Source organism: Nycticebus coucang, chromosome 4, assembly GCF_027406575.1.
Source record: "Nycticebus coucang isolate mNycCou1 chromosome 4, mNycCou1.pri, whole genome shotgun sequence".
NCBI classification, from domain to species: Eukaryota; Metazoa; Chordata; class Mammalia; order Primates; family Lorisidae; genus Nycticebus; species Nycticebus coucang.
The window spans coordinates 136693906-136716413 of record NC_069783.1 but is presented as its reverse complement, the minus strand read 5'-3'; the positions used below and the strand labels follow the sequence as shown (position 1 = coordinate 136716413).

The following is a 22508-nucleotide window of genomic DNA, read 5'->3' as shown; positions in this document are numbered from 1 at the left end:
TACTTGCTAACCTCCTTTGGGCAGTGTCCCTCCCATACTCACACTTAGAAGTCCTTACCTTCCACTTGAATGCTTCTTCATCCACTCAGGGGAGAGATGCTCTTCATGTTCAGGATACACCTGGCTTCCCGGCAGACGCAAATGAAAGGACCTAATTTCTCTGGTAGTGGTTGATAATTGCATCATTGTCTGAAGAAGCTGGTTTTTGAACCATTGTGTAAACAGTTTTTAAATTAATGATGCTAAAGTACTGTTAAGGAGATTCTAAATTTAGAAACCAAAACAGACTTCTTCTTTGCAGCTTATCACTTTGTGATCGTCAGTAATGTACTTTTCCATAACATTGCAAATATCAGCAAAATCTTAAAATAATTATAGGTAGAGACTTCTAGACTGAGTGGAAAAAGTGGAAGGAGTGTTTTGGTAGCGTGCTGTACGGGATGGACTCCTCTTGTCTCTTTTCTATATGAGTCAAGTATCCAGGGATGGCGGACATCCTGACATGTGTTTCCACTTGGAAATGTGATATAGACAAAGACAAATGTATATGTGTGTGTTTGTGTTGGGTGAGTGGGTGGGTGTAGGTTGCCACTCATAAAAGAAAGCATTTTATGAAATAAATTCTAAAAAGAATAATATGACATCTATTCCTGGTTCCTCCATGGTCCCCTGCTTTCATTCCAGTCCCCTGGGATAATTTCCCGGTCATTCTTTATACTTGCTTTGGGAGGGAGAGGGCCTGGTTTAGGGAGCCAACACCATTATCAGAAATGCGAAAAACCTCTGTCTAAGTGAGGGCACTTTAGAATAGAGAGGTCTATAGAGTCTACTGTATCAACTCAGACCCTGTCCTTAAGGAGTTTATTTTCCAAAAATGAATTCAACCTTTTTAATTTATGGGAACTCCATAATAGAAGAATGACAATGCCATCTATGTCCAGACAGAATTATGAAGCACGGATTCTTTAGAGCAGCAGCATCTGTACAATGACCTGTGAATTTCACCTTTAAATGCTGGATGCTTTGCCAAGTATAGTCAGGCCTTGAGCAAACTCAAATAATGTTGCCTGAAGGCCATTTCAAAGCCTCTTGTGGTTACACACATGAAAGGTCAGTCCTTAATTTAATTCTGATTTACAAATCTTTATTACCATCTATTACGCTATCTCACAAAGCACCACTGCTATAGTGGCGATATAGCCCTGATCACACAAACTTTTCAGCCTTCGTAGAGTTTGCCTATTAATACATTCCTGTAAAATGAATAAAGTTTGCAGATTTCAAAACAGAACAGTTAACTGACAGAATGGAGTTTGCAGTATGGACACCATGAACTTTCAAATAGAAATCATTTTACATCTAAACCAAGACACATTGCTGTTGTGTTTGCTGATGCCCCAATTTGCTCTTAATTTCAAAGACATTTTATGGTTTATAAATATTATGATCAGACAATAAAGTGGTCTTCCAACAATTGTTCTAGAACAATAGCTGACAGTTATATAGTTTTTTTTAGTTATATAGTTTTTAATAAGTGGTAGTAATATAGATACATGTTCTAAGGAATTTTTAATCTATGATGAATTTAAATATTACAGCAGCCCTGGGAGGCAGGTGCTACTATTATTCCTATGTTCAGATGAAAAAAGTGAGGGTAAGTAACTTGTCCAAGGTCAAACTGATGACTTGGGGGTCAGCAGTCACCCTCAGGCTATTTTGTGCTTAACCTGTTCCTAAATTTGGAACACACTATGTGGAATGCAAACAAAATATTTCCAGAACCGTCTGAGAAGTGCTAAAGACAGTGGGAGGTGCCTTTGACTCAGGGACCCAACACAAGGAGTCCCAGGCACAGAACCTCTGCTTCCTACCCTCAATCATGACGATAGGCCTAGTCTGGACACATAGGGGCACCAGAGCTGGTCTGTGTGACAGAAAAAGAGATGAATCAAAGCATAATCTTTTCTGATCTGTTTATTAGCCTAAAAACCCTCTGAATCATGTTGGTACTTACAAGGGTACTGCAGCAAAGACCCAGTGTCCGAGGCTTAGGGCCTGTTTGGATGCTGACATCAAGCTGAGGTAGCTTATGGCAGTTGTCACAGAGAGAGGCCATGGAGGGTGGCCAGCAGTTTATGAGCAGGGTCACACAGAATACAGATCCTTGGGGGGGGGGCACAAAACCGGTCTGACTTGTGGGCTTGCAGAGCTCATAACTTGATGATGTCAGAACACACGTGCTGTGAGGGCAGAGGGATCACCCACTGTTAACCATGTTCCCCACGAAGGAGAGACTCAGTATCAGTGTGGTCATTACAAATGGGAGATACTGCTTTGTAGTGACAAGGATCTGGTGCCTCTTACCAAAGTGTGTGGGGGCCACGTTAATCATCAGTGGTTGTTGGTGGTCACACAAGAGACAATATGTCACCAAGAGACATATTTTCCAGAGTGTAGTAAGGCATAATTGCCACCCCACAACAGGAAACAATGTTCCAGGAGCCTAAGAGTTCCCACACGCAGGCCGAGGGGTGGATAAACTGGCCCTTTGGGCCCCAAACTGATGCAGAATGGGCTCCTCCATGCAGACGGGCTGGTGACTACCACTGTTAAGATGACCGTTGTGCATCCTCAATGCTCTTTGGTGAAAAGCAAGAGAGAACTGCAGCTAATTAAGCCAACCATGCTCCTTTCGTCATGGGGGCCTGGTGTGCAATGGCTGCAAACAGCAGCCTCCTTGGTAGTGTACACAGCCTGTTGCTTTATAGGTTCCTCTAAGGAACTTCGGAGACATTCCTTTCCAATACATGTTCATGTGTTAGAACTTGTACTGTCCACAATTTAGGGTCCACACAATTATGTGTGGTACCTTTGGAAAGTCCCAGGGCACTGTGGCCAGGGTTCACACTGGTCAAGTCATCATGTCCCTCTGCACCAAACTACAGAATAAGGAGCATGTGACTGAGGCCCTTTGCAGGGCCAAGTTCAACTTCTCTGGCCTCCAGAAGATTCACATCTCCAGGAAGTGGGGTTTTACCGAGTTTACATCTAAATTTGATAAATTTGAAGACATGATGGCTGAGAAACGGCTCATCCCAGATGTCTGTGGGATGAAATACATCCCCTGTCATAGCCCTGGACAAGTGGTGAGCCCTGCACTCACGAGGACTTATACTGTGTTGCTTGTCATTTGCGCCTACCAATAAGAAATCCTAGTTCCTGTCAAAAAAAAGGAAGAGAGAAATTGACCCTGCTCAATTAATGGGCATGTTGAAGATTTAGGCTGCTGTACATGGACAGGTCTGGAGGGCCCCAAAACAGGGAGCTCAGGAGTGGTTGCACAGCCTGGCCAATATGGTCTGGAAACCACCACAAGTTCTGTTTCTCACTCAGGTTTCAAATGCCAATGAGTATCTAATTTTCAAGCTAATGTCTGACCTTGGCCTAGAAGAGGCCCATACATGAGTCTTGCTAGACTGGCATCCATGAAAAGAGCTAATTCTTCAGTGGAAGTCAGGGTGCTTTTCAGAAGTAAAATCAGCGCTGAACTGCTCCAAAGCAACAGAAGCCCACAGCGAGTTAATAAAGCTCATGAACCAAAGACCATCAAGAGCAAAATTATAATAAAGAGAAGCTGGGCTCACTGGGCCAGGGGGATGCCCCCAGAGGAACCAGGGGCACTGTGCTGAGAAGGGTCTGCATGGGCCTATTCGACACCTAGGTGTTGGCTTGGTGATTTCAAGGATCTTAGGAAGAGAGGATCTCTTCTGGATTGGATGTGACTTGGAAGTGGGTGCAATTAATCATTGAATGTCTTAATACTTTTTATCTAGGAGGCAAGAAGATGAAAGTGAGAGTAGAGATTCATTGGTGAAGGAGCCGTCATCACTGATGTTAGGCAGAGAGAGGAATGTTTAGTGATTTTTGTGATTGTTGAGTGTCTTTGTCATTGTCTTATTTCAGACATGATCAGAGTGGCCTTGCCTCCTTCCATTCTGGAAGTATCTTCAGTGTTCCTTGTGAACCTTTTGCTCTAGCTGCCAGCTGTGAACTGTCACCTGTGGAGTTTCTCATTTTCTTAAAGTCTTTGACAGTCATCAAAATAGATCAGGGCTCCAGGCCCTGATGTTCCTCCTGGTGACTTAGAGAGTCACCAGAGTTTAAGGTGATTTCTGCAGCTAGTCACATCCTTTGGGGCAGCTACCACTAGAACTAGATTAAGGGGTGCTGGAGCAATGCCCAGCAGGTGTTGACCACATGACCCTCAGTGACTGCAGGTCACTTGGTACAATTTTATTAAGAAGTCTGAGGATGCCTTTAGATTTTACTAACTTGGTTCTTATGCCCCGTGAACCCAGTTTCTGACTGAAGGAATTTTTCCCCCCAGGTAAGAGTGTTGATCATTAAACAACATAGCTGGCCCACAATTTAATGGTCAAAAAGTATCCTTCATGCATTGATGTAACTTCTTCCTCTCATTGCTGATGGTGCAATTCTCCTGAAAACATTAATCTGGGGATGAGGACCTGGGACATATGTATGGTCAGAGTTCTGGTAGGTGAGGGGCCTCACTGCCAGTGGAAGGGGCAAAGGAAAGAAAGGAGACACTGGGCCACTTTCCTTTGAATTATTTTGCTTCTCATGCTGTGACTGCTTGAGCTCTCTGTGTAGGCTCCAAATTATCACTGTCTTTTCTGACTGTTTCATGAAAACACCCCTGGGCCAGCTCCAGAATGACCAGAGCAAACGCGGGTTTCTCCAGCAGGCTTCACCCACTAACGCCCTGGGTGCTGTGCAGGGTGCTGTTGGCTGCTGTTTCCTGCTCCTCCCTTGTTCCTGCTGTCTCTGTTCATCCTCCTAGGCTCTTGGTGAATTTTTCTTGGTGGAAAGAGATGTCAAGATTAAGAAGAAAGGAAAGATTTACAGCCTCAATGAGGGCTAGTCTTAGTATTTTGATGCTGCCACCACTGAATATGTGCAGAAAAAGAAATTCCCCGAGGTGAGTGAAGCTAGTCCAGGCTACCAGCACGGAGCCTTCTGTCACTGTGGGGTCCTGTTAGGGTGGCGGCTTAGGGAACCCGGCTGGAAGAAGTTGATGCCATTGTTTATAGCCCTGGTCACTGTAAGTGTGGCAGACTCTGTCTTTCTTCATAAGCAATCAATATCTTTTATAGCTTAAATTTACCTAGAAAAGGTAATGCTTTCCTTTATAAATGAGTTTTCTGCAGGAGACATTATTTCTAAAGAAAGTAGGTAGGAATTATAGTTCCAAAATTCACCAATTCCGTCCAGAACCTCTCTTAAGTGCCAACCTATAGAGTTACTCACTCAGTTGTACTTGATTTTCTGTATAACAGCACTACCTCATAGGCTATGTTTTAGAAAAGATGAAAGTGAGTTTGAGTTTTGCGCAATTTATATTTTAATTGTTCATTAGGAGTATGTGTGTGTGAGAGAGAAAGAGAGATCAAGTGAGAAGCCAAGTGTTGAGTTTGTGCTGAGTGCTTCTTCATGTCTGAGGACACAGCAATGATCATTATTGACCTCACTCTTCTAGGTCCAAAAAGAGACAGAAAAGACACGAATGGTATGATCCCTGCCCATAGGTCAGTAATTTTATTTCTATGCCAAGACTAATATGCAAGAAATTACTAAGGAAGAATATAAGAGAATATATAAGTGATACAAAAATTTACAGTATAGATGCAATAAGTAGGATGTCATGTCCCTTTGACTCACTTGGTAGAAGAGATAAAAAGAAACACTTGCAGAACACTGCACAATAGGAGCTTTTGAGTGCTAATGAAAATGGCATGTTTCCTTTGAAAGAATCAAGCTTTGGCTCAGCACCCGTAGCACAGTGGTTACACCTCCAGCCACATACACCCAGGCTGGCGGGTTTGAACCCCACCCAGGGGGCAGTTGGACAACAATGAAAACTGCATCAAAAAAAATAGCCAGACATTGTGGCAGCTGCCTGTAGTCCCAACTACTCAGAAGGTTGAGGCAAGGGAATTGCTTGAGCCCAAAGTTAGAGGTTGCTATTAGCTGTGATGCCAGGGGACTCTACCAAGAGCAACATGTGAGCAACATGTGTCTCAAAAAAAAAAAAAAAAAAGGAAAGAAAAAAACAATCAAGCTTTTAGCCAATTATGTGGAAGGTTTAAAAAATATATGAAGATTGCTGCTCTTCTTTCTCTGGTTAAGTATTTATTTCTTTTCTTTCCTTTTTTTTTGAGATGGTTTCTCACTATATTTCTAACTTTACTACTCATTTGTCTGGCAAATGTGCTAAAGGAGATCACTCCTTAGAGATTTGGTGGATTTTCTCGTGGTTTGTGAATCCAGGGGTGACTCAAAAACACCACTAGAGGCCTGGCTTTAAATTATATCCAAAGCCTGGTCATTTCTTACTGGCTATGCTGTTAGTGCCCCCGAGGGCTAAGGCTGCAAGGGATCTCAGTTCCTGCCTTTAGCCTACTCAGTCACAAGATTACAACTCCCGCCTGATCCTTGCTCTGCAACCCTGAGGGCAGAACTTGACAGGGTACTTTTCTCACAATGGCTCTGTGTGGTCCATGGATGAACACTATTAGCTCCGTCTGGGGCCCAAGACAATACTCTAAGTCCTCCACACTCTTGTCCAAATTCTCCCAAGGTAGTTCAATTGAGTGCCAATTCCAAAAAAACCAAAACAGCTCACAGGTAAGGCCTTTCCAGTTTGTAATCTCACTGCCGCTTTACTTACAGCTGAGAGTAGGATTAGACTAAATGAACACATGCAACCACTTGCCAGTTTTACACTGCTTTTGACCTCCTCCTGGGGTCCAGAAGTCTCTCAATGACTCCCTGTGTCCTCAAAGGGATGTTTATGGTCAGATCCCACAAGCCAGAGATGCCTGGAATCTTGTCTCCCCAGACTCAACATGCCTGGTTGCAAGGAAGCTGTTAGTTGGCTGCAATCTTGCCCCTCCTCTCCATTTTAAAATTTTATTACCAAATAGATAGAAATGTTTGATGAAACGTTTCTCCTTTTTCCTCCGGGTACAGACGTTCACCTTTCTGAGCCTATTCCACAGTTCACTGTGACCAGGAGACTGAGCTCCAGCCAATGGAATGTGGGTAGAAAGTGGGAATTCCATTTAGGCCTGATCCATAAAAAGCTCTCACCGCCATCCTCACTAATCTTTCCCCTTGTGCCTGGTGCAGATGTCCATGTACCTGGGAAAGCCAGTTTTAAAGGTGGGGCTACGATAGAAGAAACTGTGATCCCCAAATCACTGCCAATCAGGAACAGAACACCCATTTAGGTTTCGGAGAGAGAGAAATGATCTCTTATGGTGTAAAACCACTGAGGCTATAGAAACCAGGTTACCTGAACAAATCTAAGACAGGGTTTTCCCAACATTATTTACTGAAAGTTCATCCAGTCACCACTAATTTCAAATACTTTATTTATTTATGTTTTGATTCAGTGATTTATTTTAGACAGAGTGTCACTCTCTTTCCCAGGCTAGAGTGCCATGTTATCAGCCTACCTCACAGCAATCTCAAACTCCTGGACTCAAGTGATCCTACTGCCTCAGCATCCAGAATACCTGCTCTGATAATTTTTCTATTTTTCGTAGAGACAGGGTCTTGTTCTTGCTCAGGCTGGACTTGAACTCCTGAATTCAAGTGATCTTGCTGCCTCGTCACCCAGAGTGCTAGGATTACAGGCTTGAGCCACTGCTTTCATCCTATGAAATACGGTTACCTTTAGCATACACTAGAGCAGCATGAAGAAATATGGTTATGGCACTGTCCTGTGAACTATAAATTTTACTTGAGCCTTAGTTTTCCCATAAATGAAATGAAATCAATGAGAATATCATACATACTCAGCTTTCAATACATGATAATTTTAGTCAACGTTGTTATAATTATCATATGCTAAGCTCCTTTACGCATGGGTCTATTCTAAGTCCGTGATATATTTGTCTGTTCCTTGTTTCCTTATTGTGTTCTATGTCTTGCTTTTGGATTCAGTTTTCATGTGGTTAGCCTTAGCCACCCCAATATTTGGGCAAATGGGCCTCTACTGTGCATCTCAGATGTGATAAGTCCCTGCTTTGGCTTTTTTCTAGCTCCTTCGTAGGCAGTGAAGAGTCTATGGGACCTACCCAGACTTCATCTCCTCTCCTTCAAGACTATGGACTGTGGGCATGAAAGTCAAGAATTCCCTGTCCACCTAGCCCCTAGGCCACTCCCAGAGCATGTGCAGGTCTATTCTCTGGCTTCTACCTCCTCAGGCAGATCACAGTTCTTGGGAGAGCTGAGGACCAGCCAGTAGAAGCCTGCTTGATGTGGGCTTGGATGGAACACAGACTTGTAGACTTTGGTTTCTGTATGGGTGGTGTGAGTTCCCTTGCTGAAGATAAAGATGGAGCCAATGGTGGGAAGAAAAAGGACAGGGAGCAGAGAACATAATTTACAAATCTGCCTTTGCACTCCTACGTAGCTTCTGCAAAGTGTAAGGAAGATCTTGGCTGGATCATATCCTGGGAAAAATGTGAGGGTTTTTTTGTTTGTTTTTATTTTAGGTAACATCTGCGAGATGAAAGTTTCAGAGTCCTCACAACAAACAGATTTTTATTTTGTGATTTTATTTGACTGCTGATATAACTGGGAATAAATCAGACACTGGTTAAAAAAAAAAAAGAATCAAGTTTGAAATAATTGCTCTACTATTTTCCAGAAGTTGGTTTTCCTGGTGTGAGGCACAAGGCAATCTAATTCTTATCTCTCCCACTTACCCAATCCCGGAAGCCTTTAGGATGTCCTCTTTATCCCTGGTATATTGAAATTGTGACATTATACGTGGACACCCAGTTCTGCATCCTTCTGACTTGGTCCAGTCCCCACTTGTCAGCTCCCTGGACTGCAGTCATGGGATGCCTCCGCCATCCCAATCCATATTTCTCCACCCACAACCCGGAGGCTGTTCAATCCTCAGCCCATAAATGTCATTCCTCTTCTCCCCACCTGCTAGGGCTCCCCCTCATTCAATCACACAGATCCCCACAGCCAGCAGGTCCCACAGGTGCAGCCTCTGCACCTCTCGAGCTTCTGTCTACTGCTCCCATCTTCCCCCTTCCACTCTAGCTCCACTGACTTCTCCTTGTTCCTTGACCACAACAGGCCTGCTCCTGCCTCAGGACCTTTGCATATCCCTCTTCCCCCTGCTGGAAAAGCTCTTCCCCAGATATCCTGTATGTGCACTCCCTCGTTTGGTCAATTTTCTTCTCAAATACCACTTTGTCAGTAATGTATAAAATTGCAACCTGTCCACCTCTAGCTCTCCCTCTCCCTTTTCCTGATACCCTTTTTTCTGTGCAATTTATCTTCAAAGACAATGTTTCTATATATATTTAATACATGAAAAACAAAAGTATCACCTACAGTCCAATGACCCACGGAAATTTATGTTTATATTTTCTTCCTATTTCATACTGTATGCAGAAGTCAGTGTTCCAAACTTTTTTGCTTTATATCATCAGCTCTGCTACAAATTAACATGTAATCTTAGCAATATTATTTCAAATTATTATATTACTATTACATTTTGGTAGATGATAATTATTTATTATACATAATGCTGTGGTGAACATCTTTATGCTTGAAAACTTGGATTATTTCCTTAAAAAATGGTATTCCTCAGGCACTGTGGCTCATGCCTATAACTTCAGCACTCTGGGAGGCCAAAGTGGACGGATTGCTTGAGCTCAGGAGTTTGAGACCAGCCTGAGCAAGCACAAGACCATGTGTCTAAAATAAATAGCTGGGTGTTGGGGCAGGTGCCTGTAGTCTGAGTTCAGGAGGCTGAGGCAAAAGGATCACTTGAGCCCAAGAGTTTGAGGTTGCTATGAGCTATAACACCATAGTACTCAACCCCAGGGTGACTGAGTGAGACTCTGTTCCCCACCTCCTCCAAAAAAAGTAGTATTCCTAGGCCAGTCCTTTTAATTGTTAAGTTTTAGGTTCTTGATTCACATCACTAAATTACTTTTGTAAAGCCTGTAAAAATGTGCCATTCGAACAGCCAAATTTGAAATGTTAAACCAATTTTTAAACATACCTTTAAAGATACTCCATTTTCATACCTGCATTCTTAGGATGCTAAGAGGAGCCAGAACTGACTATGGATTTCTTTTAAAGCCTCTTCTCCAGTTGTTACAGAACCATCAATTGGCTCTCTGCGCTATGTACACTGAAGCCAATATTATGATCCTGGCCTTTTAGAAAAGAAGAGCTATTGCATGTTGTCTCATAAGGAGACAGGAAAAAAAAAAAAACAACTTAAATCTGTCTCTGTTATCTGGATAGGGTAATGGGGAGTGATCTTATTGGGTCTTGCCATGGGGTGATGCCAGGGATCAATCTGATTGGATCCTGGATTCTGCCATACCGTGTCTGCTTCTTAATTCAGTGTCCCGTCCTCGGTCTAGTTCAAGTACTTAGGTTCCACGTATGGTTGCACACTTGGTTCATCTGGGCATGCTTGGGTTATTTGACCATCAACCTTAATATCCATGGCAACTGAAAAATCAGTTCACAGTTTGTTATATAAAAGTTGAGCCAGATTGGTCTGGTGCACTTACAAATCGACCTGAGTGGCCAAAGGTAGGGAAGAGGGGCCAAGAAAGGATAGGGTAATGGGGCCCTAAGAGTCTTATGGTTTGGGGCTCCACTTCTTTGGAGGGTCTGCTGAGGCTTGTGTGGACCCAGAGAGATACAAGCAAGGGTTGGGACTGTGGGTACTGGATTGGAATATAAATAAAAATAAATAACTATAGGATTAAAAATATTCATTTTATGGGGTGATGAATGGTTGAGTGTTAGAAAAAAGTATTCACTTTATGACCTGTTGGCATTGTGATAGCATTTTGTTATGGAAGTATTGCGTCTTAGAAATAGGCATGTTGAGACTGTCAGATGTACAAATTTTACACCCCAGTTTATGAACTGGGGTTCATTTATGGATAGACTCGGGGGAGGAGACAAGATGGCTGACTGAAGCCAGCTTTCCACAGATGCTCCCGTTCAGAAGGAGAGTTAAAGGACAAAAATTCAGCAAGTAACCTGGTGGATTTGAGCTGCACTAAGAGAGAAGGTTGTAGAACGCACGTCAACCCTGCTGAGGCGAGCTGCGACCACAAGGATACAAACAAAAGGTACAAAATCCATCACCAAGTGGACGGGAGTCCCCTCCCCCATGAGAACAGCTCAGAGTGCCCCACAAACAACCGGGCAGAGTTCAAAGTTCCTCCCACTACACTCCACAGGACAGACCCTCTAAAAACTGGACCTACCTCCCCTACTGGGGTGCCACGGCGTCCTCCTGCCAGGCATAAAACTGTATAAACTGTATATGGTTTCTACCTGGAATTCTGAGCTCCCAGCGCTCTCCTTCGCTCACACTGGGGTCTGGAGGCCAGTCCCGGTCGTACAGCAGAGAGGGGACCGCACCAGAGTGGCAGTTCCCTGAGGCACAGTGCGGCAGCCGTCTTTTGGTGACAATATGGCCAGGCATAAAACTGTGTAAAGCTGTGTGTGTTCTCTGCCCACAACCCCAGGCTTCCAGCGCTCCCTGCACTCCCCTCTGCTCTCGCTCCAAGGTCTGGAGGCCTGTCCCCCAGGGGTCCAGACTCTTGGGCGACAGCTTGAGGGGTGTAGACAGTGCTGGGCTGCAGCCTGTCGGTGCAGACTCTGGGGTACAGAGTGGAGAGAGGACGATTGGCCGTAGGAGAGGTACACCGGAGCAACGGTTGCCTGAGCCATAAGGCAGCAGCCCTCTTTTGCTAGCAATACGGCTCACTACATAATATTCTGAAGCCACACCCCCTGTCTCCCTGGGCAACCAGAGACTCTGAGTTTGCCTGAGGCAACATAAACTTGCAAACCAGGGAAACTCCCAGGGCGGGGCTGACCCAGAGGTCCGCTTTACTAAACCTAAGACGCACCTGGCCCTCAGGGGATCGTTAGCCTATAGACAATACAAGAGGAAAGACAGGCTGATTTGGAACTCAATTCAGCTTCTCTTCTGCAGGGGAAACGCAGAGTTGTTCTGTTCTGTTCTGTCAGTAACATTAATCAGGGGTGAGACTGGACCTGAGTGAAAACTCCTCAACCTTCATCTAGCACCCGAGGTTGTCAGGCCTCACCTCCTCCTGCTGGAGAGAGGCAGAGCGCAGCAGCCTGGCAGACTTCCTTGTGATTCAGGCAGGTACAAACTCCTGGAGTACCGATTCACCACAGGCAACTGGGTCAGCCAACTGCAGGGCTATCAGTGACTGGGTGTGAAGTGGTGCAAGGTGGGAAAGGAGGCAGCAACCTTCCCAGACTAATTTATAGGCTGGGTGGCTTCTCCTGACTCCACGCAGCACTGGAGCAAGCCACACCAGAATAGTCAGCAGACCCCTGTGATCCAGTTCCCAGAGAACTCTTAAACTCTCTCACCCAAGACAGGTGCAGACTGAGACAATTTATTTGGACATTTTTGAACTGAACCAATCACCCGAGGACAAATCAGGTGGTGCCCTAGGTGCACGGTGGTAGGAAGGTTTGATATTTCTTTTCCAATTGTTTGCCGGTGGGGGGCGGGGTGACTTTATTGCTGATATTTCTCCACAGCTGAGACTTCAATCCAAAGTATCTGTTTTACTAGGGTGGAACAGTAACCAGCTGAAAAAAGGCAGAACCATTTAGCCCCACCACACCAGACAGGGCCCCAGTTTCTCAGGCCACAACACTGTACGGGCCCTCGACAAAGCCCCAGGGGAAAAAAATCAGAGGGAGTAAAACAACCACGGGGCGGAATCAGCTGAAAAACTCTGGTAACATGAATAACCAGAATAGATAAACCCCCCCAAGGAAAGATATGGCAGATGCAATTGAAGATCCCATTCATAAACAACTGGCTGAGATGTCAGAAATCGAATTCAGAATTTGGATTGCAGACAAGATTAACAAAGTGGAATTAGGAATTTGAGAAGAAATTCAAAAGTTGTGTCAAGAATTTAACGAATTTAAAGACAAAACCACCAAAGACTTAGACACACTGAAGCAAGAATTTGCAGCCCTCAAAGATCTGAAAAATACAGTAGAATCCCTCAGTAAAAGAATGGAGCAAGCAGAAGAAAGGATTTCTGACATCGAAGATAAAGCCTTTGAACACTCCCAAACTCTCAAAGAGGAAGAGAAATGGAGAGCAAAAATGGATCACTCACTCAGAGAGCTCTGGGATAATTCGAACAAGGCGAATATCCGAATCATAAGAGTTCCAGAAACAGATGAAGTGGCCTCACTGGGCACAGAGGCCCTTCTGCATGAAATTATGAAAGAGAATTTTCCAGACATGCCTAGAGATTCTGAAATTCAGATAGCAGACAGCTTCAGAACCCCAGCACAACTCAACCCCAATAAGACATCCCCAAGGCATATCATAATTAACTTCACTAAAGTTAATATGAAGGAGAAAATCCTCAAAGCTGCCAGGAGAAAGAAAACCATTACCTTCAAAGGGAAGAATATTAGAATGACTGCAGATCTCTCTGCTGAAACTTTTCAGCCAGAAGAAGGTGGTCACCGACTTTGAATCTCCTAAAGCAAAATAACTTTCAACCCCGGATCTTGTATCCAGCTAAACTGAGTTTCATTTATGATGGAGAAATTAAATACTTTAATGACATTCATATGTTGAAGAAATTTGCCATAACCAAACCAGCTCTTCAGGATATTCTCAGATCTATCCTCCATAATGAACAACCCAATCCAATACGACAAAAGTAAACTCGGTCAGAAACTTCAGATCAAACTCCAATTTCCACACTGGCGAAAGGATTAAAAATGCCCACTGGACTTTTGAAGAACTCGATACCCAAAACTTCACCAGACTTATCAATATTCTCCATTAATGTGAACGGCTTAAACTGTCCTCTAAAGAGGCATAGGTTAGCTGACTGCATACAAAAACTCAGGCCAGATATCTGTTGCATACAAGAGTCACATCTTAACCTAAAAGACAAATACACACTCAGGTGAAAGGATAGTCGTCCATATTTCAGGCAAATGGTAATCAGAAAAAAAAAGGTGTTGCAATTTTATTTGCAGATACAATAGGCTTTAAACCAACAAAAGTAAGGAAGGACAAGAATGGTCACTTCATATTTGTTAAGGGTAATACTCACTATGATGAGATCTCAATTATTAATATCTATGTACCCAACCAGAATGCACCTCAATTTATAAGAGAAACTCTAACAGACATGAGCAACTTGATTTCCTCCAGCTCCGTAATCGTTGGAGATTTCAACACTCCTTTGGCAGTGTTGGATCGATCCTCCAACAAGAAGCTGAGCAAAGAAATCTTAGATTTAAACCTAACCATCCAACATTTGGATTTAGCAGACATCTACAGAACATTTCATCCCAACAAAACTGAATACACATACTTCTCATCAGCCCATGGAACTTACTCCAAAATCGATCACATCTTAGGTCACAAGTCTAACCTCAGTAAATTGAAAGGAATAGAAATTATTCCAAGCATCTTCTCGGACCACCATGGAATAAAACTTGAGCTGAGTAACAACAGTAATCTGCATACTCATACAAAAACACTTATGCTGAATGATAGCTGGGTCAGAGATGAGATTAAGAAAGAAATCGCCAACTTTTTGGTACAAAACCACAATGAAGACACGAACAATCAGAACTTCTGGTACACCACAAAGGCAGTTCTAAGAGGGAAATTTATAGCACTGAAAGCCTTCCTCAAGAGAACAGAAAGAGAGGAAGTTAACAACTTAATGGGACATCTCAAGCTACTGGAAAAGGAAGAACATTCCAACCCCAAACCCAGAAGAAGAAAAGAAATAACCAAGATTAGAGCAGAATTAAATGAAATTGAAAACAAAAGAATAATACAATAGATCAATAAATCAAAAAGCTGGGTTTTTCAAAAAGGTCAATAAAATAGATAAACCTTTGGCCAACCTAAGGGGAATAAAAGAGTAAAATCTCTAATCTCATCAATCAGAAACGAGAAAGATGAAATAACAACAGACTCCTCAGAAATCCAAAAAATCCTTAATGAATATTAGAAGAAACTGTATTCTCAGAAATATGAAAATCTGAAGGAAATTGACCAATACTTGGAAGCACGTCACCTTCCAAGACTTAGCCAGAATCAAGTGGAAGTGTTAAACAGGCCCATATCAAGTTCAGAAATAGCATCAACCATACAAAGCCTCCCTAAAAAGAAAAGCCTGGGACCAGATGGTTTCACGTCAGAATTCTACCAAACTTTTAAAGAGGAATTAGTACCTATATTGCTCAACCTGTTCCAAAAGGTAGAAAAAGAAGGAAGACTACCTAACACGTTCTATGAAGCAAACATCACCCTGATCCCCAAACCAGGAAAAGACCCAACAAGAAAAGAAAATTATAGACCAATATCACTAATGAATATAGATGCAAAAATATTCAACAAGATCCTAACAAACAGAATCCAGCAACACATCAAATAAATTATACATCATGACCAAGTCGGTTTTATTCCAGGGTCTCAAGGCTGGTTCAACATACGTAAATATATAAATTTAATCCAGCACATAAACAAATTAAAAAACAAAGACCATAAGATTGTTTCAATCGATGCTGAAAAAGCTTTTGATAATATCCAGCATCCCTTCATGATCAGAACGCTTAAGAAAATCGGTATAGAAGAGACATTTCTTAAACTGATAGAGACCATCTACAGCAAACCCACAGCCAATATCATATTGAATGGAGTTAAATTGGAATCATTTCCACTCAGATCAGGAACTAGACAAGGCTGCCCATTGTCTCCATTGCTTTTTAACATTGTAATGGAAGTTTTAGCCACCACAATTAGGGAAGAAAAGGTGATCAAGGGCATCCATATAGGGTCAGAAGAGATCAAAATTTCACTCTTTGCAGATGATATGATTGTATATCTGGAAAACATTAGGGACTCTACTACAAAACTCTTATAAGTGATCAAGGAATACAGCAGCATCTCAGGTTACAAAATCAACATTCACAAATCGGTAGCCTTTATATATACCAACAACAGTCAAGTTGAAAAAACAGTTAAAGACTCTATCCCATTCACAGTAGTGACAAAGAAGATGAAATATTTGGGAATTTATCTAACAAAGGATGTGAAAGATCTCTATAATAGAACTATGAAACTCTAAGAAAAGAAATAGCTGAAAATATTAACAAATGGAAAAACATACCATGCTCATGTCTGGGAAGAATCAACATTGTTAAAATGTCCATACTACCCAAAGCAATATATAATTTCAATGCAATCCCTATTAAAGCTCCACTGTCATACTTTAAAGATCTTGAAAAACAATACTTCGTTTTATATGGAATCAGAAAAAAGCTCGAATAGCCAAGACATTACTCAGAAATAAAAACAAAGCAGGAGGAATCATGCTACCAGACCTCAGGCTATACTATAAATCGATAGTGGTCAAAACAACATGGTATTGGCACAAAAACAGAGAAGTAGATGTCTGGAACAGAGTATAGAACCAAGAGATGAACCCAGCTACTTACCGTTATTTGATCTTTGACAAGCCAATTAAAAACATTCAGTGGGGAAAAGATTCCCTATTTAACAAATGGTGCTGGGTGAACTGGCTGGCAACCTGTAGAAGACTGAAACTGGACCCACACCTTACAACATTAATTAAGATAGACTCACTGGATCAAAGATTTAAACTTAAGACATGAAACTATAAAGATACTATAGGAGAGTGCAGGGAAAACCCTTGAAGAAATCGGTCTGGGACAATATTTTATGAGGAGGACCCCCCAGGCAATTGAAGCAGCTTCAAAAATACACTACTGGGACTTGATAAAACTAAAAAGCCTCTGCACAGCCAAGAACACAGTAAGTAAAGCAAGCAAACAGCCCTCGGAAAGGGAGAAGATATTTGCAGGTTATGTCTCCGACAAAGGTTTAATAACCAGAATCCACAGAGAACTCAAACGCATTAGCAAGAATAGAACAAGGGATCCCATCGCAGGCTGGGCAAGGGATTTATAGAGAAACTTCTCTGAAGAAGACAGGTGCACGGCCTTCAGACATATGAAAAAATGCTCATCATCTTTAATCATCAGAGAAATGCAAATCAAAACTACTTTCAGATACCATCTAACTCCAGTGAGACTAGCCTATATCACAAAATCCCAAGACCAGAGATGTTGGCGTGGATGTGGAGAAAAGGGAACACTTTTACACTGCTGGTGGGAATGCAAAGTAATACATTCCTTTTGGAAGGAGATATGGAGAACACTTAGAGATCTAAAAATAGATCTGCCATTCAATCCTGTAATCCCTCTACTGGGGATATACCCAGTAGACCAAAAATCACATCATAACAAAGATATTTGTACCAGAATGTTTATTGTAGCCCAATTCATAATTGCTAAGTCATGGAAGAAGCCCAAGTGCCCATCGATCCACGAATGGATTAATAAATTGTGGTATATGTACACCATGGAATATTATGCAGCCTTAAAGAAAGATGGTGACTTTACCTCTTTCATCTTTACATGGATGGAGCTGGAGCATATTCTTCTTAGTAAAGTATCTAAAGAATGGAAGAAAAAGTACCCAATGTACTCAGCCCTACTATGAAACTAATTTAGGGTTTTCACATGAAAGCTATAACCCAGTTACAACCTAAGAATAGGGGGAAGGGGGAAATGGAGGGGAGGGAGAGGGGAGGTTGGTAGAGGGAAGGGGATTGGTGGGATTACACCAGCGGTGCATCTTACAAGGGTATATGTGAAACTTGGTAAATTGTCTGTGAAGCTAGTGAATGATGCCCCATGAATATATCAATGTTCACAGCTATGATTTAATAAAAAAAAAAAAATTGGGAAACAGGATAGTACTTTCCTGGACACACTGGCGAGAGGCAGAGCAGACAGAGGCATGAGGAGCAGTCCTTCACTAAACCCGCCAGCGCCTCCCTGCCTCTGTCAGACCAGAGCTTCTCAGACGTTCCTGGGCACAGGGATCACCTGGGATCCTGTCACATGTGGACTCTGACTCGGGGCAACTGAAGTGGGGCCTGGGATTCTGCATTTATAAAAGTTGATTTCCCCCAGACCTCCACAAATATGCCTCAGTGTCACCAAATATGTAAGAATGGTGGAAAACAAGAAGGAGACCCACTAGCAAATGAAAACAGAAAAGAACCCTCTCCAAAGAGAAGTAAAGAATTTTGATTAAAGAAGGGTTCTGAGTTCATGCAGGAAGAAGACCAGAGAAGACAGCTGAGGAGCTGGGAGAGGCTCCACTTTACACAGGAAAAAGACTGGAATGAAAGCAAACACACCCCAATCCCCACCTCTGGCTCCTGCCCAGTCCCCCCACTGGTTTTCCCTCCACCCCATCCACAGTGAAGTCTATTCCTGCCTCTCCTTGTCCCTCTCTCTGACTCACAACTCTCCTTCTCAGCCTTTGGGTCTCTCTCCCTTTCATTCAACATCCCTCCTCTCCTTTGACCTCTTCAACTAACTGCTAAAATATTTGCTTAAGAAAAGATATGGACTTGTAAGAAATTTTCACTCACATCCTCTATTTTTCTTGTACTTCTCTGATCTTCAGAAGAAGCCCCCAGTGAGGACCTTCTCCTCCTCCTCCCTGGGACTCTCCTCACTCCTGGTGACCCCAGTGGGCCCCTGGCCTGCTCCTTTATCCCTGAGACACTCCCCACTCCGTCCCCTGTGTGTGACCTCCTGAGGATCCAGTGGGGCGAGAGAAACCCAGTTTCAGGAGGTGCCTGGGAAGTGGGATCATGGCTGACCTGTCCTGCTCTCAGCTAATGCGCATCTCATTTCATGTAGAGTTTGAACAGGAGACATCCTGTCCCCTTAATGTGGGGAGAGTTGTGTGTCCTGTTTCCACTGAGGAGGCTCAAAGGAAAGAATAAAGACTGAGATGAAGTCAGAGCTTCCCTGAGGAGGGGACTTGCTCTGCCCTTGGGCAGGAAGTGGGCAGTGGCCAAAGCCCTGTCAGGATCCTCTGGCATCTGGTCACAGACACGCTGGACCTGGGCCTTGGAAGCAAGGTCGATGTTCAGCTGTCACTGAGGGCTCTGTAGGTCTCAGCTGGGAATCCACATTCCTGACCCTGGGCTCACTGCACTCAGTAGCTGTTTAGTCTTTGAATTCCTCCGAAGCCTCATGCCAGGCCCAGCCCAGACTCCCCTCCCAGAAATTACAACCAGCCAGTGGGGCTGCACACAGGCCCAGGGAGGGTTGGGCTGGGCAGGGGAAGAGCAGCACATTTGCATGCAGGGCCCCTCTCTCTCCTCTGGGGCTGGAGGGGGATACCAGAGACCTGCAGCATTTCTTCAGAATTTATTCCGTGTTTGAAAAACAATAGGAATACGTGGATCAGATTTAAAGACTAAATTCAGACACCCTTGCTTCAGAAATAAGCATCTCTCATGGTGTATTTCTGACTAAGAGAAAAGTAAGAAACCTTTTTTGTATATTAGTACACTAAATTTATTAACTTTCATTTTAGTACAAGACACATATTATGTAATGGTCTTCAAAAACGTTAAAAATATAAATTTTTAAAGAAAGATCCTTCCTCCTTAATATTACATTTAAATCAGTCACTCTGGCAATATATGTCAAACTTCTAACCCATGGTACTTCCCAAGGTGACCTTATTTATAAGACAGTGTCTTTGCAGATGAAATTAGTTAAGCTGAGATCATCCATTAGTAGGGTGACCTCCTGGTGAGATGGGCCTGGTTTCCTAATAAGGTGGTCGTGAGAAGACAGGGGATACAGAGAGAATGTCAGGTGCTGATGGAGGCAGAGAAGAGACTTGTGCAGCTGCAAGCCAAGGGCAGGAGAGAATCCAGGGGAGAGAGAAACAGGCTTCAAGAGCAGCCTGGGAAGTGGGCTCATGGCTGAAGTGTCCTGTTCTCAGCTAATGTGCATCTTATTTCTTGTACAGTTTGTAAAGGAGATGCCCCTCCCCTTAATGTGGGGTGAGCTGTGTGTCCTATCCCCACTGTGGAGACTCAAATAAAAGGATACAGACTGAGATGAGACAGGAGCTGCACTGAGGAGGGGCCTCGCTCTGCCCTTGAGCAGGGAGTGGGCAGTGGTCAAGGTCCTGGTGGGGCAGGAGCCTCTGTCAGGACCCCTTGGAATCTGGTCCCAGACACGCTGGACCTGGATGTGGTCAGCAAGGGGCGCTGTGGGGCTGTCACTGAGGGTTCTCTGGGGGATCGGCTGGGAACACAGACACCTGGCCCTAGACTCTGCTCAGGGCTGTCTGGGACCAGCAGCAGAGTGTACTCTGGGCCCTTGGGGAGTCTCAGAAAAGCCCAGCCCAACCCCCCTCTCATAAGTGACACCCAGTCACTGTGGCTCACACAGGCTCAGGTGGGGTTGGGCTGGGCAGGGCAAGAGCAGCACATTTGCATGCAGGGTCCCTCTATCTACTCTGGGGCTGGAGCGGGGATAAGAGAGACCTGCAGAGTGTCAGCCTCAGCAGAGCTCTGGGTGTCTGCACCATGGCCTGGACCCCACTCCTCATCACCCTCCTCCTTCACTGCACAGGTCAGGACGGATGTCAACATCCACCCCCAGCCCACTTCCCACACTCATGCCTGGACTTTCCTTCCCTCTCGTCCTTCCTCCAGGCCATGACGGGTGTCTGTGTTTCCAGGGTCCCTCTCCCAGCTTGCATTGACTCAGCCGCCCTCTGCTTCTGCCTCCCTGGGAGCCTCGGTCAAACTCACCTGCGCCCTGGACAGTGGGCACAGTAGCTATGCCATTGCATGGCACCAGCAGCAGCCAGGGAAGGCCCCTCGGTACTTGATGTATCTTAGCAGTTCTGGAACCAGCAGCAAGGGGGACGGGATCCCTGACCGCTTCTCAGGCTCCAGCTCTGGGGCTGACCGCTACTTGACCATCTCCAGCCTCCAGCCTGAGGATGAGGCTGATTATTACTGTCAGACCTGGGACTCTGGTATTAACTCACAGTGACACAGGCAGATGAGGAAGTGGGACAAAAACCTCAGCCTGCTCAGGGTCTTGCTCTGTGTTAATTTTCAGATTTTAAAATAAGTTCCATGTAGTCAAACAGTACTTGGGAGCTCCTCTCATTTAAAACATTTCTTCTCTCACTTTTCCATGGACTGTTCCTGTAGTCACAGGAAAACTAAAAGAAAAATGAAAAAAGAAATCTGGTAACACTAAATCATTAACCATTAATTCAAATAGGCTAGAACCAGTGTCTGTGGGGCTGGCCTTTTTCACTTGAAACGTGGAAAATGAGCCCCTCCAGGTTCCAATTTTTGTCAGTACCTAGGGACCATCTCAGCAGGTAGACAGACCTGCAGCATGGACTGTGCCCTTCCAGTTGTCACAGCAGAGACCTCCACTCTGTCCCAGTCACCTGTGCTCAGGACTGCCTGAGGCTCCCTATGTCCTAGGAACGAGGCAGCAGGATGTGAAATGCAGCTGAGGACACAGGTCAGGGAGGAATTCCAGGAACAGACCTGGCCTGGCTCACTGATGTGTTCCTGCAGCTGTGTCTGTCACCTCAGGGTAGAGGGTGGCTGTGGGGGCAGGTATGGGCCTGAGGCAGCAAACTTCCTTGTGGGAGGTGAGAGGGGAAGGGAAGCTCCTCCTCAGCTGGGAAATGCTGAGCCTGCTCCAGGGGAGTTGGGAACATAGGTCCCGTGAATGTGACTTTCCTGTGTCTCATCCCACTGAGGAACATGGGGACCCCATGGACGGACTTCCCTGAGACCATGACACTGACTTCTGTCTGCTCCTCTCCCGCCTCATGGGGATTTTCAACAGTCTAGGATGTGATGTAGAGTCTCTGGGACATCAGGGGCCAGAAGTGCCCCAATGTGTGCCTCGTGTCTCTCTCCCTGTGGAGCTCATGCTGTGCACGGATCATTGGGGGTGACCGTGGAGCCTGGTGACCAAGAGTCCCAGACAGAAAGCCCGAGTGTGTGACCAGACAGCAGTCTTGGATGTTCTGGGGTTCATCTGGATTCTCCTTTGTCACCATGAACTCCCTGACACCTTTGCCTCTAGGGACAGGGTCAGGCTGACGACTGCTGTCATGGCTGAATACAACCCAATGCCATGAAGAGCTCCCATCCATGGGGGAATGAGACCAGCGTCTACCCTTCATGTCTACCATAAAATCCGTCCCTCACCTGTCTCCACCTTTGACAAATATCTGCTCAGGATGTGGCTTCTGTTGTCACTTGTGCTCCCAGAAGGTCTGATGCTCTCAACTTGCCTCATCTTCATGGGGTCAATGAGAATCACACCTCCTCTCACTGGCTTCCCAGTGCAAATGGGACATTTGCCTCCAGAGGCTATAAGAGCTGCCCCCATGTGTGTGGGGTAATATTGGGGATTGAAAT

General features: G+C 44.3%; 1 non-coding gene and 1 gene segment (V, D, J or C); both read left to right on the top strand.

Annotated features, from left to right (window-relative positions):
* Window positions 1–2662: 2662 nt before the first annotated feature.
* LOC128585214 (small nucleolar RNA SNORA70) lies at window positions 2663–2796 on the top strand. The gene has a single exon (XR_008379942.1). It is a non-coding gene; the product is annotated as a small nucleolar RNA SNORA70 (small nucleolar RNA).
* A 17807-nt stretch (window positions 2797–20603) lies between these two features.
* LOC128584932 (immunoglobulin lambda variable 4-69-like) lies at window positions 20604–21127 on the top strand. The segment is given in 2 exon segments: window positions 20604–20676; window positions 20786–21127. Coding segments are annotated over 2 exon segments (366 nt in total).
* Window positions 21128–22508: the final 1381 nt, after the last annotated feature.